The 15,077-nt window shown below is 38.5% G+C and overlaps 1 protein-coding gene across 1 annotated transcript in view; it reads right to left on the bottom strand.

Moving 5' to 3' along the window:
- ipo11 (importin 11) overlaps positions 1-15,077 on the bottom strand; it is a 476,887-nt gene that overhangs the window by 200,313 nt on the left and 261,497 nt on the right. Inside the window, exon 23 of the mRNA XM_060823716.1 lies at positions 9,959-10,038. Coding sequence (XP_060679699.1) covers positions 9,959-10,038 — 80 coding nt within the window. The remainder of the gene's footprint in view (positions 1-9,958; positions 10,039-15,077) is intronic.

Here is a 15,077-nt window from a genome sequence, read left to right as displayed (position 1 = left end):
TATTTCTATTCACAAAGTCAAAAATAGTGTTGCTAAGTAAAACCATCGTTTGTGCATTCCAGTGGATTAAAAATGGTTAAGGATTAGGATCAACTACTTAGTTTTATACTTGATGAATTGCAATTCAGCTCAAAGTGTTGCGATAAGTGTTCTCATTTGTCATAAGCCAATTGGAAGGCTTCAATAATTATTCATGTTCTTTGATTTTTATAATGAAAGACACAAAAGTAGAAGAGTATCTTAGCAACTGCGGACAATAAAACAATTAAACAATCATGCTGCAAGGAGATGTCTAGAGCCGAGGTTCTAAATCTCACCCCCCCCCCACCCCACCACTCCCCGAGGGCAGACATCTTTGTCTGGTGACTGCTGTGCAGCGTCCACTCATCTGTTGTCATAAAGTCCTCATGGTTTTGTCAATATACCATGCCTTGGAGCATCCTTGCCTGCAGCGTAGACAATATTGGCTGAATTACATGAGTACCTGTGCACGTGGTCTCTCTCATATGCTGCAGGCAAGGATTGCATTATAGAAGAACTACCTGTATACTGATTCAAGAAACCCTCTGGATGAACTGGATGCTGCCCCACCTAAGCCCTTGGCACTAAGGGAATCCCAGTCAATTTTGGGAAAGTTAAAATCACCATGACATCAACACTGCTGTTTTCATAATTATTCTGGATTGGTTTACACATTTATTCCTCCATCTCCCCCTGGTTATTGGGAGGCACACAGTATAACCCCATCATAGTGACTGCAGCTTTCTTATTCCTTAGTTTCACCCATATGCCCTTGGTGGATGAGCTTGCTGATCAATGGCACGTTGTCCTCTCTTACGGGCAGCACAGTGGCTCAGTGGTTAGCACTGCTGCCTTACAGCACCAGGGACCCAGGTTCAAGTCCTGCCTCAGGCAACTGTCTGTGTGGAGTTTGCACATTTCCCCATGTCTGCGTGGGTTTCCTCTGGGTGCTCTGGTTTCCTTCCACAATCTAAAGATGTGCAGGTTAGGTGAATTGTGTTAGGTGCATTAGTCAGGGGTAAATACAGGGTGTCGACATGGGTCTGGGTAGATTACTGTTTGGAGGTTACATGTTGGGCCAAATGGCCTGTTTCCACACTATAGGGAATCTAATCTGAAGTACAGCTGTGACATTCTACTTAAATCAATGATGAAACTCTAACATCCCACTTACACCTCACTCTATCACGTCTGAAACATCTAAACTCTGGAATGTTGAGCTTTCCTTTTCTCAACCAAGTTTCTGTAATGGCTTCAACATTGTCATCTCATGTATTAACTCAAGCTCCATGAGCTGAGCTGCACTTGAACACACTTCCTGCATACAAGGTCACTACAAACACTAAGTGTCCCTGATTTCCCATATATTTCCTGCCTTTATTAACCTTAGCAACTGCGGACAATAAAACAATTAAACAAATATGCTGCAAGGAGATGTCTAGAGCTGGGGGTTCTAAAACTCTTCACACTGGAAATCCACTTCAAACTTTGAAAATTGTTGGGAAACTCCAGCAAGAACTGTAACAGCAGTGACAAGAGAGGTCAGAAAAAGCTGGCTGGGAGGACCAAGTCCTACGAGAGCAGATGTGACAATGGAAAGGTTAATATAGAAAGAGGAAAGTATTGTTACGAAGATGTGTTATACTTAATCTTGCCTGGAGTACTTACATTTTTAAAGATTGTGGGAAATGAAATTGATTTCATGATGAACACATTTGCAGTGGACTCTTTAAAGAGTTCTTTGGATGTTCACTGTGGCCAGGGGATTTTCTTGAAATAAGGCTTCCTAGGAATCACATGAGTACTGCCTGTTTTGCTGTAGACCCTGCTTCAGCTGTTTTTCAACTGTCACTGGCTGGTGAGGTCCAACTAAGAACCAGGTGAATTAGATGGTAAGCCTGCGAGGAACAAGCTGCCCAGCTGATCACTCCCAATTCTAAAAAGGAAACCCGCCTTATAAAAAACCTTCAGTGTGAAACCTATTTGCTCCTTTGAAAGAGTGACCGAAACAACATCTTTAGATCATAATTCCTGAGGTAAGCTTTGTCTGCAAGAATTTAGAGACAACCGTACATTATTAGTGAGGTGAGCAACATACTTCAGAGTGTAATGTTTTCCTTTTGCCTTTAAGAATGACCCTTTGACCAATTCAGAAACCAACTTTTCTCATTTACCGGAATAATATGTTTCACGAACATATAGAGTAAAAAGCATTTGAACTTTTATATTAATAACTATGTATGTTAAACAAATATACATTTTTTAAACAAAAAACTTTCAGTTTTGCTAATACACCTAAAATTGCACTGATAAAGAAATCTGGTTTACACATCACTTTTTAAAATCGCACAGTTCAGCTATTTTACTGGTTATCTTAGTAACCAGTGAAAGTATGTGTTTGATATTATGGCAAGACACAAAACGGGATGGGGCTGATGTAAAGTGTACATTCTTCCAGCCTTGGTTGTAAGTCCATGTAAATCCCACCATTTTCAGTGCCTGAGAGTAGTAATTGAATAATTGGTAATTGAGGCCACAGTCAAACTTTTTAAAGAACAGAGGACTTAAAACTATTTTGAGCTATTCATTCAGTTGAAGCTCTTTGTCAGCCATTACTATGTCAGACCTTGTAACCCCAAAATTTCTACTCATCACCCAACTTTGGGAAGCCCTGGTGTTGGGTTAACACATTTTATTAAGGGGATTTTCTGACCATACTTTGGAGAAATACACTCATGAAAATATTACTTTCTTTATTTAAAAATAACCCAAATATTTATGTCTGACAGAGTCTTCAATCAACTTTCCTGAATGTCACTTATTCACTCAGGTTTCTCAAAAAACTAGAAATCATGCAGTTTGTCACATACACATGTCAAAACTGGCTCAGAACCTCCCAATCTATAGCAATGACGCATCTCAAAAGTTTAAGGATCATAAAAGAAACAAAGGGATAATGATTTTTTTTTTAAAATGAAGACTTACCAACTTTTTTTACAACATCATTAAGGGATGCTGGCATTGCTAGCTGGGCACATCATTTACTGCCCAACGCTAACTGCTCTGGTGAAGGCTGGTGGTGATTTCCTTCTTAAGCTGTGGCAGTCATGTGATGCTCACACACTACTGTTAGGGAGGAATCTCTACAATTGCCATTGCACAACAGTGAGGAATAGCAATACAGGATGCTGTGCGGCTTGGAGGGAACTTGCAGTTAGTGCTCTCCTCATATATCTGGGGTCCTTATCTTCCTCAGCAGTAGAGGTCATGGGTCTGTCTAAGAAGAATGTGTGATTTGTTGATGATACACACTGCTTTCTCACTGTGAGTCAGTGATAGAGATATTGAATAATGAAGGCGTTCAAAACACTCCTGATTTGTACTTTGTAAATGGTGGATCGACTGAGAGGAGTCAGGAGGCACGTTACCCACTGTAAAATACCTAGCTTCAGAGCTCCACCTGCAGCCACTGTATTTATACTGTTCGGCCAGTTGTTTCTGGTCAATGGTAACACTAATGGAGGATTCAATTATGGTGATGCCCCTGCTTGTCAAAGGGCAATGATTAGATTCTTTCTTGTTTGAGATGTTCAATCTAAAACTGAGTGTGCACAGTTGTTGGGTAACAAAAGTATAAATCTTTAAATTATACACACTTAATTCAGTCTAATTTAGGTTGCAGTTCGTAATTTCCTTTAAACTAAAATATACAGTTTAAATACTGTAAATGCCAGCCTTAAGCGTTCTTCAGTGAAACAGCAGCTAAATTAAGAAGCAGCTGAAATTCGATCTTCATTCATTAACTTAGGCAGACTTTTGGGGTTGGGAGCTCATATAAATAAACAACTTAAGGAGTGACTTCGCACTTGAGTGTGATTTGGAATTGAGCACCCTAGGAGTGAAGCAGAGAAAGAAAAGAAGAGTTTGGCAACTTTTGCAGAAAGAAAACAGCTGGTTGGTGAGGATTTCAAGGTTTTCAACTAAAATTAAGGCCTTTAGTTTGTGCCTAGGTTCAACAATGGCTTTTGAAGATCTTTAGACCCTGCAACTGTCCAACAGTTCCAAGGTTCTTGTGCAGATGGTACTGTCACATACAGCAGGCCATTCAAGTGTAGGGGAGAAAACGTAAATGTGCTGAACTGAAGGTTCTGACTAAAGGTCAATGGATTTGAAACATTAACTGTTTTTTCTCCAGAGACAGAGCTAGACGTGCTGGGGTTCTCCAGCAAATTCATGTTTTTATTGAAAATTTCCAGCATCGTCGGGCTGTAGAGGGAAAATATAATAAAAAGGCAAAATTAATGGCTCTTTACAAAACTTCACGGAATTTCTGGAATAAAATAAATAAGTTAACAGCTCAGATAAGAATTTTATGGAGTTAATCTTATAGACAACATGGAGGTATCGTTACAAGGAGATCAAAGCTGAAAACTAAATTTGGTGGTGTATATGACTTTTCAAAGAGAATGGATGATGCAGCATCTTTGTTAGTACAAAATGGAATATGTACAGTGGCAAGAAATTATCTTGGATCAAAAGATGTACAAACCATCGGGCGGCACGGTGGCACAGTGGTTAGCACTGCTGCCTCACAGCGCCAGGCACCTGGGTTCAATTCCCGCCTCAGGCGACTGACTGTGTGGAGTTTGCACGTTCTCCCCGTATCTGCGTGGGTTTCCTCCGGGTGCTCCGGTTTCCTCCCACAGTCCAAAGATGTGCGGGTCAGGTGAATTGGCCATGCTAAATTGCCTGTAATGTGGGGTAAGTGTGGGGGAATGGGTGGGTTGCGCTTCGGCGGGTCGGTGTGGACTTGTTGGGCCGAAGGGCCTGTTTCCACACTGTAAGTAATCTAATCTAATCTAATCTAATCATATAAATAGTAATCTAATCTAATCATATTGGTTGAGGTAAAAAATAACCAGGATACTGGCAGAATAGTCCATAGGGCACTTAACAGTAGCTATTCTGTAGGAACAGCTTTATAGGACAGAAAATAAACTCAGTAATGAAGCCATGTAAGAAATGTAATACATTAATTATAGGTGATTGTAATCTTCATGTGGATTAGGAAAATCAAATTTGTAGTAATGGTTACAAAAACAATGATATACAATGAGGCAAGTTTAACAAATGATCCCCGAGGAAAGAATAACCATAACTTCGTGTAATTTAGCATTTGGTTTGAGGGGGAAAAAACTGATCTAATAACATATATGCCAGACTTAAGTAAGAAAAATTGCAAATGAATGAGTGTAGATTTGGCTGGTGTGGAATGGGTTTTGTGGAAAAGATAGTGATGAATAACAGCAGACATTTAAGAAAATAGTTCATGACTCAGAGCAAAGATATTTTCCAGTGAGGAAGAATAATTCTACGAAGGAGATAAATCAACAGTAGTTTACCAGGGAAGTTAAGAATACTAACAAATTGAAAGAAAAACCATACAATGTGGAAAAGATTGGTGGTAAGTCAGGGTATTGAAAACATTTTAAAACAATACCAAAGACGAGCAAAAATTGAATAAAGAGGGAAAAATGGAGTGAACACTTGCAAGTAATATCAAGATGGCCAGTGAAGAGTTTCTTTAAATATATGAAAAGGGAAGAGAGGCTCAAAGTGAACACAGGCCCTTTCAAGAATGAGGCTGGGGAAATAATCAAGGTGGAATCATGAAATGGCACATCAGTTAAATAAATAATTTGCATTAGTCTTCAATTAGAAGTCACTAATAGCATTCCAAAAATACTCAACTAAGGGAGAAAATGAGGGGAATAAATATAACAACTATTAGCACAGAAACCTACCAGGGAAATTAATGGGGTAAAGGGTGATAGCTCTTTCCAACTTGATGCACTGCATCCCAAGGAAAGGAAAATGATTTTGAGATAGTGATCATTCAAAAATTCTTAAATTCTGGTAAAGTTCCAAAATTCATAAATCTGCCAACGTAACATCTTTTCATTCTTCATAACTCAAGAGAATATAGGCCTGTTTTTCCAAACCTCTCTTCATAAATTCATAAGATATTTAAAAGGCATCTGGGTGGGAATATGAATAGGAAAACTTTATAGAGAAATGGGCCAAGTGCTGGCAAGTGGGACTAGGTTAGATTAGCATATCAAGGATGAGTTGGATTGAGGGGTCTGTTTCAGTGCTGTTCGTCTGTATGACTCTATAACGATACCAGGCATTGGTGAGACTGCACCAGGAGTATTGTGCACAGTTTTGGTCCCTTGTTTGAGGCATTGGAGGCAGTTCAGAGGAGGTTCACTGGATTGATCCCAAAGATAAGAGGTTTGATGACTGAAGAGAGATTGAACAGTTTAGGTCTATACTTTCTGGAATTTAGAAGAATGGGGGAGATCAAATTGAGGTATTTAAGATGATAAAAGACATGGATAAAATAGATGTGGAGCGGATCTTTCTTCGTGGGGCTTTCTGGGACGTGAGGTCATAGTCTTAGGATACGGGGTAGCAAATCTAAAACAGAGTTGAGGAGAAACTACTCCAAAAGGGTTGTGACTCTGTTGAATTCATTACCCCAAAAAGTGATGGATGCTTGGACAGTGAGTAAATTTAAGGAGGAATTAGATTTTAAATTGGTAATGGTTTGAAGGATTGTGGAGAGAAGGCAGGAAAATGGGGATGAGAAGCATATCAACATGACCTCCCAAATCCTATTAACTTTTTAATATAGTAAATTGGATTAGATTACTTACAGTGTGGAAACAGGCCCTTCAGCCCAACAAGTCTACACCAACCCGCCGAAACACAACCCACCCAGACCCATTCCCCTACATTTACCCCTTCACCTAACACTATGGGCAATTTAGCATGGCCAACTCATCTAACCTGTGGGAGGAAACCCATGCAGACATGGGGAGAACATACAAACTCCACACAGTCAGTTGCCTGAGGCGGGAATTGAACCCGGGTCTCTGACGCTGCCTCACTAACCACTGTGCCACTGTGCTGCCCATACTCAATGTTCTGACCAAGAAAGGAAAGCACACCAAACACTTTCTTCACTATGCTATCTACTTAAGTCTGTACTTTCAATGAACTATGAACCGGCAATCCAAGGTCTCTTTGTTCAGCCACACTCTCTAGGACCTTACCGGTATGTGTATAAGTTGCAACAATACTTCCTTACCTTTATATTCTATGCCTTTAGCTATAAAAGCCAACATTCCATTCCCTTTGTTCTTTCTTATGTGCTTTAACTGCATGCTAGTTTTCTTAATAAGACAGCCTCACCATCCTAGGAACCAGGCTGGTGAACCTTCGTTGCACCTTTTCCATGGCAACCATATCTTTCATGAGGTGAGACTGAAATTGCACACATTACTTCAGATACAGTGTCACTAAGCTTCTATACAATTGAAGCAAGACTTCTAAATTAAAAACCAAAAGAACTGCAGATGCTGAAATTAGAGACAAAAATAAAAATTGGTGGAAAAGCTCAGCAGGTCTGGCAGGAGGAGTTTTGAGGAAGGGTCATTTGACTGGAAATTCTGATTTCTCTCCACAAACCTACTTGCTTTGAAGGCAAAAATAGAAATCAGTGGAAAAGCTCAGCAGGTCTGTGTTAACCAAACTGTCGAATTCCTTTTTTACTGCCCTTTTACTATTTACACATCAGTAGAAGAAACTTTAAATATTCTTTTATGTTACTTGCTAATCTCTTTTCATACTCATTCTTCACTGCTCCAATTCCCCTCTGAACCATTTTTACTCAGCTGGCGTTCTGAAGGAGGTTCACTGGACCCAAAACATTAACTCTTATTTCCCTCCACAGATAATGCCAGACCTTTTCCAGGTTTTGTTACTGATTTCTAGCATCCACAGTTCTTTTGTTTTTTTTAATACTCATCCTGATATGTCATAAGAATACTCCTTATCTTTTATCACAATGCCCCTCTCTTCCAATATCCAGGGAGTTCTCGATTTGTTTACCCTACCTTTCCTTTGTACTATTAGTCTATCTGAACTATTACTTATTTAAAGGCAGCCCTTTATTCAATTCGAGCTGTCTGCTCATCTTTAGACCAGATCCATTCTTGTCCTGTTGAGATTAGCTTTCTCCCAGTTAATTATTTTGATTGTAATTGTTACCTGGCCTTTTCCATATCTAAACTACTGTTGCTTAAATGTTACTCTCATGACATGATCAACGTGGTCCTCCCCATTCCCAGGAAGTAGGTACACCAATACATTCTTTCCTTGTTGGACAGTAAACATACTGCTGTCAAAATTTACCTCGAGAATACTCTAAGAAATCATACCCTACTCTGCCATTTACACTATTATTATCCCTCTCTGTCATTAGATTAGTGAAATACTCTATTATTCACTACAACTCTATAATTCTTGCATAGTTCAGTCTTAGTCACTGCATGTTTATCCACAAAGGCAACAAACCAGTAGTTGATATACTGCATAAGACATTACTGTGACCACAGCCCAGTTAGGAAATATGCACTGTGCAGTGTGCAAAATTATATTTTACAGAATTGTTATGTATTGCCTTAATCCTCTCTATGACATGTCATATTTCAGTTTGCCTGCTTTAGCAACTAAAAGTATAGCTTGCTTGATTTATGTGCTTGGCCAATACCTGACAGCCTTGTGTTATCATATTTTAGATTCATTGTGAATTATTGATGCTTTAAACACAAAATCTGAAAAATAAGCAACATAATCAGCATAGATCACTTAAATAATCAAGATGCTTCAAGCCATCTATATCCATGTGCAGTGAAACCTAGTCAACATCCAGGTTGGGTTGGTAAGTAGAAAATAACATGCGCACAAAGTAACTGGTGGGTGATGACAATCTGCAACGAGGGAGAATCTAACCATTTCTGCTTGACATTTAGTTGAATTACCATTGCTGAAGGCTACACCAGCAACATTTTGATGTTTGCCACTGACCAAAAACTGATCTGCAATGGTTATATAAACACTGTGGCTACATTAGCAGATCAGAGGATATGAATTCTGCAGCAAATAATTCACCTGTTATCTCTCCAAAGCTTGTCTACAATTGATCAGGCACAAGATCAGGAATACGAAGGAATACTCTCCAAATAACTGTATGAGTGCAGAGCCAACAACATTCAGAACAAGAGTCTGTTTGATTGGAACCCTAACATGCCACTTGAAACATTCACTCCTTTCACCAAAAATGCACAGTGCAAGCAGGGCATACTATCTACAAGATGTAGTAATTTACCAAGACCTCTTCAACAGCATCTACCAAATGCAACAACTGGAGCACCACCATATTCAAGTTCCCCTCTAAGCCACAGACCATCCAGACTTGGAACCGAATTGTTTCACTGTTGGAGGAACAAAATCCTGGAATTGTTTTTCTAAGAGCATGTAAATATACATACTTCCCTAATGCACTGAAGCTGTTTAAGAACACAGCTCACAATTGCTTCAAGGGGACTGAGGGATGGGATGCTAGGTCATTCCATGAACAACTTTAAAAATCACTCTGGAGAGAGGCCTGATACTGTCCTTTAGTTACAAGAGGTCCAAGGTAAGCAGAAACCCCAGAAATGTGGAAGAGATGTAAGGGAGTAGATTCATGAATCACAACAACTTGCATGTGACATCACCAATTTGCAATGGCATGACTATTTACACATGCACACTGAACAAATATGGCAATAGACCTGGTGTGAAAAATGCAGAATAAAGAAAATGCAAACTTTAAAGTTAATTACAAAAAACATGTATTGCACTAAATATAAATTACTTGAGTATAGATGATGTTAGGAAAATGTCTCAATAAAGCAAAGAAGTTTGATCAAATGAAAGAACTGAACAGACCGTAAAAATACCATAAGTGGGCTTTAAAAACTCAGTTTCATTCAACAATTTGTTTCTTGAAGTGGTCTTGGTACTTGAGAAAATATTTAAAAATTACCTGTAAAAATTCTGACGAGGTCAAGAAAATGTAAGCATTTATAATCTGGAAACAAGTCCTTACATTTTCAGAACCAAGCTCTGCAAGTAAAGAAAACAGAGTATAAATTAGAAGCACAGGGAAGTACAACAAAACATTTTAGTTCATCTAACAATGAAGATATAGTCTTGAGTAACCAGCCATCAATTCCAAGAAAAGGGATTAAACAAGAGGCCATAGGCTTCAGGTGAGGGGAAAAGATTTAAAAATGACCTGAGGGGCAAACTTTTTCACGCAGAGGGTGGTGCATGTATGGAATGAGCTGGCAGAGGATGTGATGGAGGCTGACACAATTGCAACATTTAAAAGGATATGGATGTGCATTTGAATAAAAAGGGTTTAGAGGGATATGGACCAAGTGCTGACAAATAGGACTAGATCAATTTAGGATATCTTATCGGCATGAATGAGTTGGATCGCAGGGTCTGTTTCCATGCTGCACATCTCTATGACTTTAAATACACCTAAATCCACAATACGCCCATGTTTAAGGAGGTGGTTTAATGACAGAAAAACTTAAGTAAAAAAAATTAATGAAACTCAGAGCCAGATTTTCCAGTGAATGGTAATTCACTCCAGACCATTTTTTTTTACACAAAAGCGAGCTCTACATTTGAGGGGAGGTTCCAAACTGGGTTCCTTCAGAAATGCTGAGCCGTACTTGCATTCTGACAGCTCTATCACTCGTAGTTTGGGAGTTGATGTATTAAGTATGGGGTCAGTTTAGCAGCTAGTCAGGATTGTTACAATTTAAATTTTTTTTAAAAATGTTCCCAATTTTTTATGGAGACTTTGGGAAGCTCCAGGTATAGAAGAATTGTCCAGAGGTAAGTTAGATTCCTTCAACAATTCCTTCAGACTGCTACAATGTGGATTCTGCAGAATCCCCAAGAACAACTGTTACCTCCAGTATATTGGAATAACTAATGGAAAATTTGCCCCTCAGTTACTGAATGGAAAACAGCTGCAATAGTCCTTCACTTATTTTCCTGATGACTCAGTCATGATATAATCCTCCAACAAAAAATGGAGGAGGGGAAAACAGAATAAAGAAAAACAAGTAGTTTTTAAAAATGTAAATTTATATCCAACAATAATTAAAGGTGAGGGAATGAACTTTACAATAAAAGTTACTTTTTAGTGTTCATTGCTCACAAACCCTTCGTACATTAAAAATCTTCATCCAGTAGAATGGATATATTGCAACTTTTTTGATGGGTTTACAGGATATCTAACGTGTAAATATGCAATTCCATAGCCTTCTTGTTATCTCTGAAAGTACAAATTTAGCAAATCTTTTATACAACTCCATAGTAATTTACTGATGCCTGTTCTTTTAGTTCAGCATTAGACTGAATGTGTGCATTTTGTTAGGTAAGAAATTGTCTGATTTGTGCAAACCAAATTTAGCCTAAATAGATGGTCATTTGTAGTTGTCATTAAAGTACAAGGTGCAGTTTAAAATTCTGTACTTGTGAACTTTGAGAAAGTTTATTTTCAAGGGGGACATAGGAAGAGCAGCTTAACTAAGAACTGACTGAAATGGCATCTTCAGTAATTGAGTCAGATGGGCTCTTACTGTTGATAGCATATTTAAATAGCTGAAAAATGTGTTGCTGGAAAAGCGCAGCAGGTCAGGCAGCATCCAAGGAACAGGAGAATCGACGTTTCAGGCATAAGCCCTTCTTCAGGCATATGTAAATAGCCAACAAAATGTGATTTAGTATTTATGAGGAATGTGAATTACAAAAGAGTGCTGGAGTTGTCTCTCAACGTGTTAAGCAGAGGAAGAGATTACTTTTGCTGAAACAAAGCAGCTGACTAGTGAATATTTCTGTAAAGTAAAAGAAAAGTCGTTAGATTATGCCTAAGGATTAGGGTTTTTGAGGACTGTGACATCAGTATTGATACCAAGAACCTCTGTAGTCTTCTGATTCTTCCATATGGTCCTGAAACTTGGACTATCACATGAAGGACCTTGAGAAGTACCATCAGTGCTACTAGATATGGATTCTCCACATCAGCTGGGAGCTTGGGCATACTGACAATGGCATCCTCGAAGGAGCCAACAGCACCATCCAAAACCAAGTCTGCTGGGCCAGCTGCCTAGTTAGAATGTGTAAAACTGTGAGGCTGTCCCCTTAAATTTTATGATACATAATGTGGATTTTAAAAGATGATCAAGGCGATCAACAACCTAATGGATTTATCTCACTGCCTCGATTTAGCTTGTCCAGAATCACAGTATGTTTGAACTCTGGAATCACAAGATCATCTTTAAATTTGTTCACAGAATGTGGAACCTGCTGGCTGGGTTGACATTGTTGCCAATCCTCACCGACCCTAGTAAATCACCAGATTTGAGGGCAATTTCAGAAGGGAGTCAGCGTCATCCTCATGGCTGTGGGTTTGGGCATAACCAGGCCAGACCAAGTAAGGATGACAGATTGAAACGTATGAATTTCTAATAAGATGAGATGCAAGGAGGATGTTTTTCTCGGATGGGAAGTCTAGAATGAGGGCTTCAGTCTCAGGATACGGGGTAGACCACTTAGGACCGAGATGAGGAAATATTTCTTTAGTCATGAACCTGTGTAATTCTCTATCACACAGAAGGTTATGGAGATCAAGTTGTTAAATATATTTAATAAAAAAACAAAGATGGGAATATGACATTAAGATAGAGTATCAGCCATGATCGTATTAAATAGTGAAGAAGGCTCAAAGGGTAAAATGGCTTATCCCTGATCCTAGTTTCTAGGTCTATGCTTCTTTCAGAGAGGACAATAGTGAAGCAGAATACATTTTGTTAATGTGCAATTGACAATGGCTACTCGGTTGCCATTGGACTAGTTTTTAATTCCAGAAATTTATTCGAATCAAATTTCACTATCAGTTCAGTGGGATTAAAACCAATATCCTCAGAACATTAGACTGGGATTCTGGATTAGTCGTCTAATCACACGACTACTGCTCCAATACCTACCCATTATATGTACCTAACTGCATCAAAATCACTGTGGGAGTATAACTGCATTACAACACCATTGTAAATATGAAAAAGAATGTTATTTTTCCCCACACATACTCTTTAAACCATACACTTTTGACGTTGTACGTCGCAGGCTAGAACATCTTGCTATAAATCTAGAATCCTGATTCACAGCTTTTTTTTCAGAATACAAGGGATAACATATACATGTGACATGATAAGGATCTTATTTCAGTAATGAAGAAAACTGAGCAGGCATCACTATTAGTCACTGAATCATGCATTATTCATATTAGACATCTTTTTAGTATCTGAACCCTTGGCTAAGAATTTGTTTACTCTTCCTAACTAGTCAGTGAGAAAACGTGAAGTCATCACAACTTCTTTTGAAACTCTAAGGTTGGTGAGCCCTGTCAAAACAAGGACCAAAAAGACCTATCAACTGTTCATTGATCTGAAAACAGTGGAATGCTCCATTGCCAGTTTCATGGTTTCTTACAGCAGTATCACAGAAAACCCATCAATAATATTTACTCATAAAAAGCAAACATGCCCTTCACCATACTGAGATCTATGTAATTCTGACAAGGACATTTTGCTGTTAGAAATTAAAATAAAGATGTCCTCTATTAGTTAATCATGTGGAGATCCACTATTTTTGGTCTCCTTCTCTGCAGGAGAGTTCTCCATTAATGTCAAATTATAGCAACATCAGTCAGCAGCTCCACTGGGTATCCTGTGGATAAACCCTTGGCCAATTCAGACAACCAACAGGGAGATAGCAAATCAGGAGAGACAAGTCTCCTTCAAGTCACATTCAGATTTTGAAAATTAACATTTTCACGTCAAGTAAACAAGAGGAAACTTAACTAAACACTAAATATGTTTTTGCTTCATGTAGAAAATAATTTGAAGTCGTCAATCCATTTTTATATATATACAACTCAATTCCAGGGCTGGAAAATTGCAAGCTCATTGATAATGGTTGGCAACTGCGAGAAATTTGGCATTTTACCACTTTCGAAGTAAGGTCACATAAAAGAACATTCACTCATTTAGTGAAAATAGAACATTTCCTTTCCTCACACACTCACCCCACTATTATTCAGGAAACAACATCTTGCAACAATAATTGCAATATTCTGTTTATCTGAAAACTGAATTTTAAATGTAAGACATTTTTATTCCGTACACTCAATTTAACATTTAAAAAACATGAGCACTAGTTCTATGATAACTACCTGCTTTATTGGTACTTAACCCATCTACATCTATTGTGCCTCCCTTGTCGAAAAGTGTTAATAAGCTGATCTGTGAGGATGAAGTTTTGCATTCTGTTGTTGGGAGCATCCAGTGTCTTACTTGAAAATCTTTAATTATGGAGAAAATCTATCTTCTTCAGACTGGACTATCCAATCTTGTCATTCACATATTGGAAAATGCATAAGACTGGAAAATATTCCTTAAGCCATCACTCATAATAGAATTATAATTCCAGACAGAAGGAGAAAGATGGAACACATTGTATTTAGCAAGCTCATGTCATCCAGAGAGAGTGAGAAAGTTTTTGAAGTAAAAGCAGAAGTCAAACCACATCTGTCAAAAATAAACTGACCTAACCTGTACATCTTTGTACTGTGGGAGGAAACCCATGCAGATTTGGGGAGAACATGCAAACTCCACACAATCATCTGAGGGTGGTCCCTAGCACTTTGAGGCTGAATTGCTAACCAGCCACAATGCCGCTACTGTTCAAACTAGATTCAATCCTTTCCTTCTAACAGTTCTCAGATGCATACACAATTGATGAATCGACACTAACTTCTCCCTTTGTGACTTTCTATCATAAGAAAAATAATAGATCCTAATATAAGGACACACTTTGGTTGTGTAATTGTGCTCATAAAAACAACTAAAGGCCTAACAACTACTGCTGCTGTGCTTAAGAAAGCACTTCATCATCCAACACCAGCAGAAATCAATACAAGTGAAAAAATGATTAAATAAACTGACTGATGCTTCATGCATTTCATTTTTATCTCCACTTTGTTGTATTTGAGAAAGGATATCTTGAACTGAAACTTCACC

The sequence above is a fragment of the Hemiscyllium ocellatum genome, chromosome 1 (assembly GCF_020745735.1).
Source record: "Hemiscyllium ocellatum isolate sHemOce1 chromosome 1, sHemOce1.pat.X.cur, whole genome shotgun sequence".
NCBI classification, from domain to species: domain Eukaryota; kingdom Metazoa; phylum Chordata; class Chondrichthyes; order Orectolobiformes; family Hemiscylliidae; genus Hemiscyllium; species Hemiscyllium ocellatum.
This window is presented reverse-complemented; position numbering and strand designations above follow the sequence as displayed.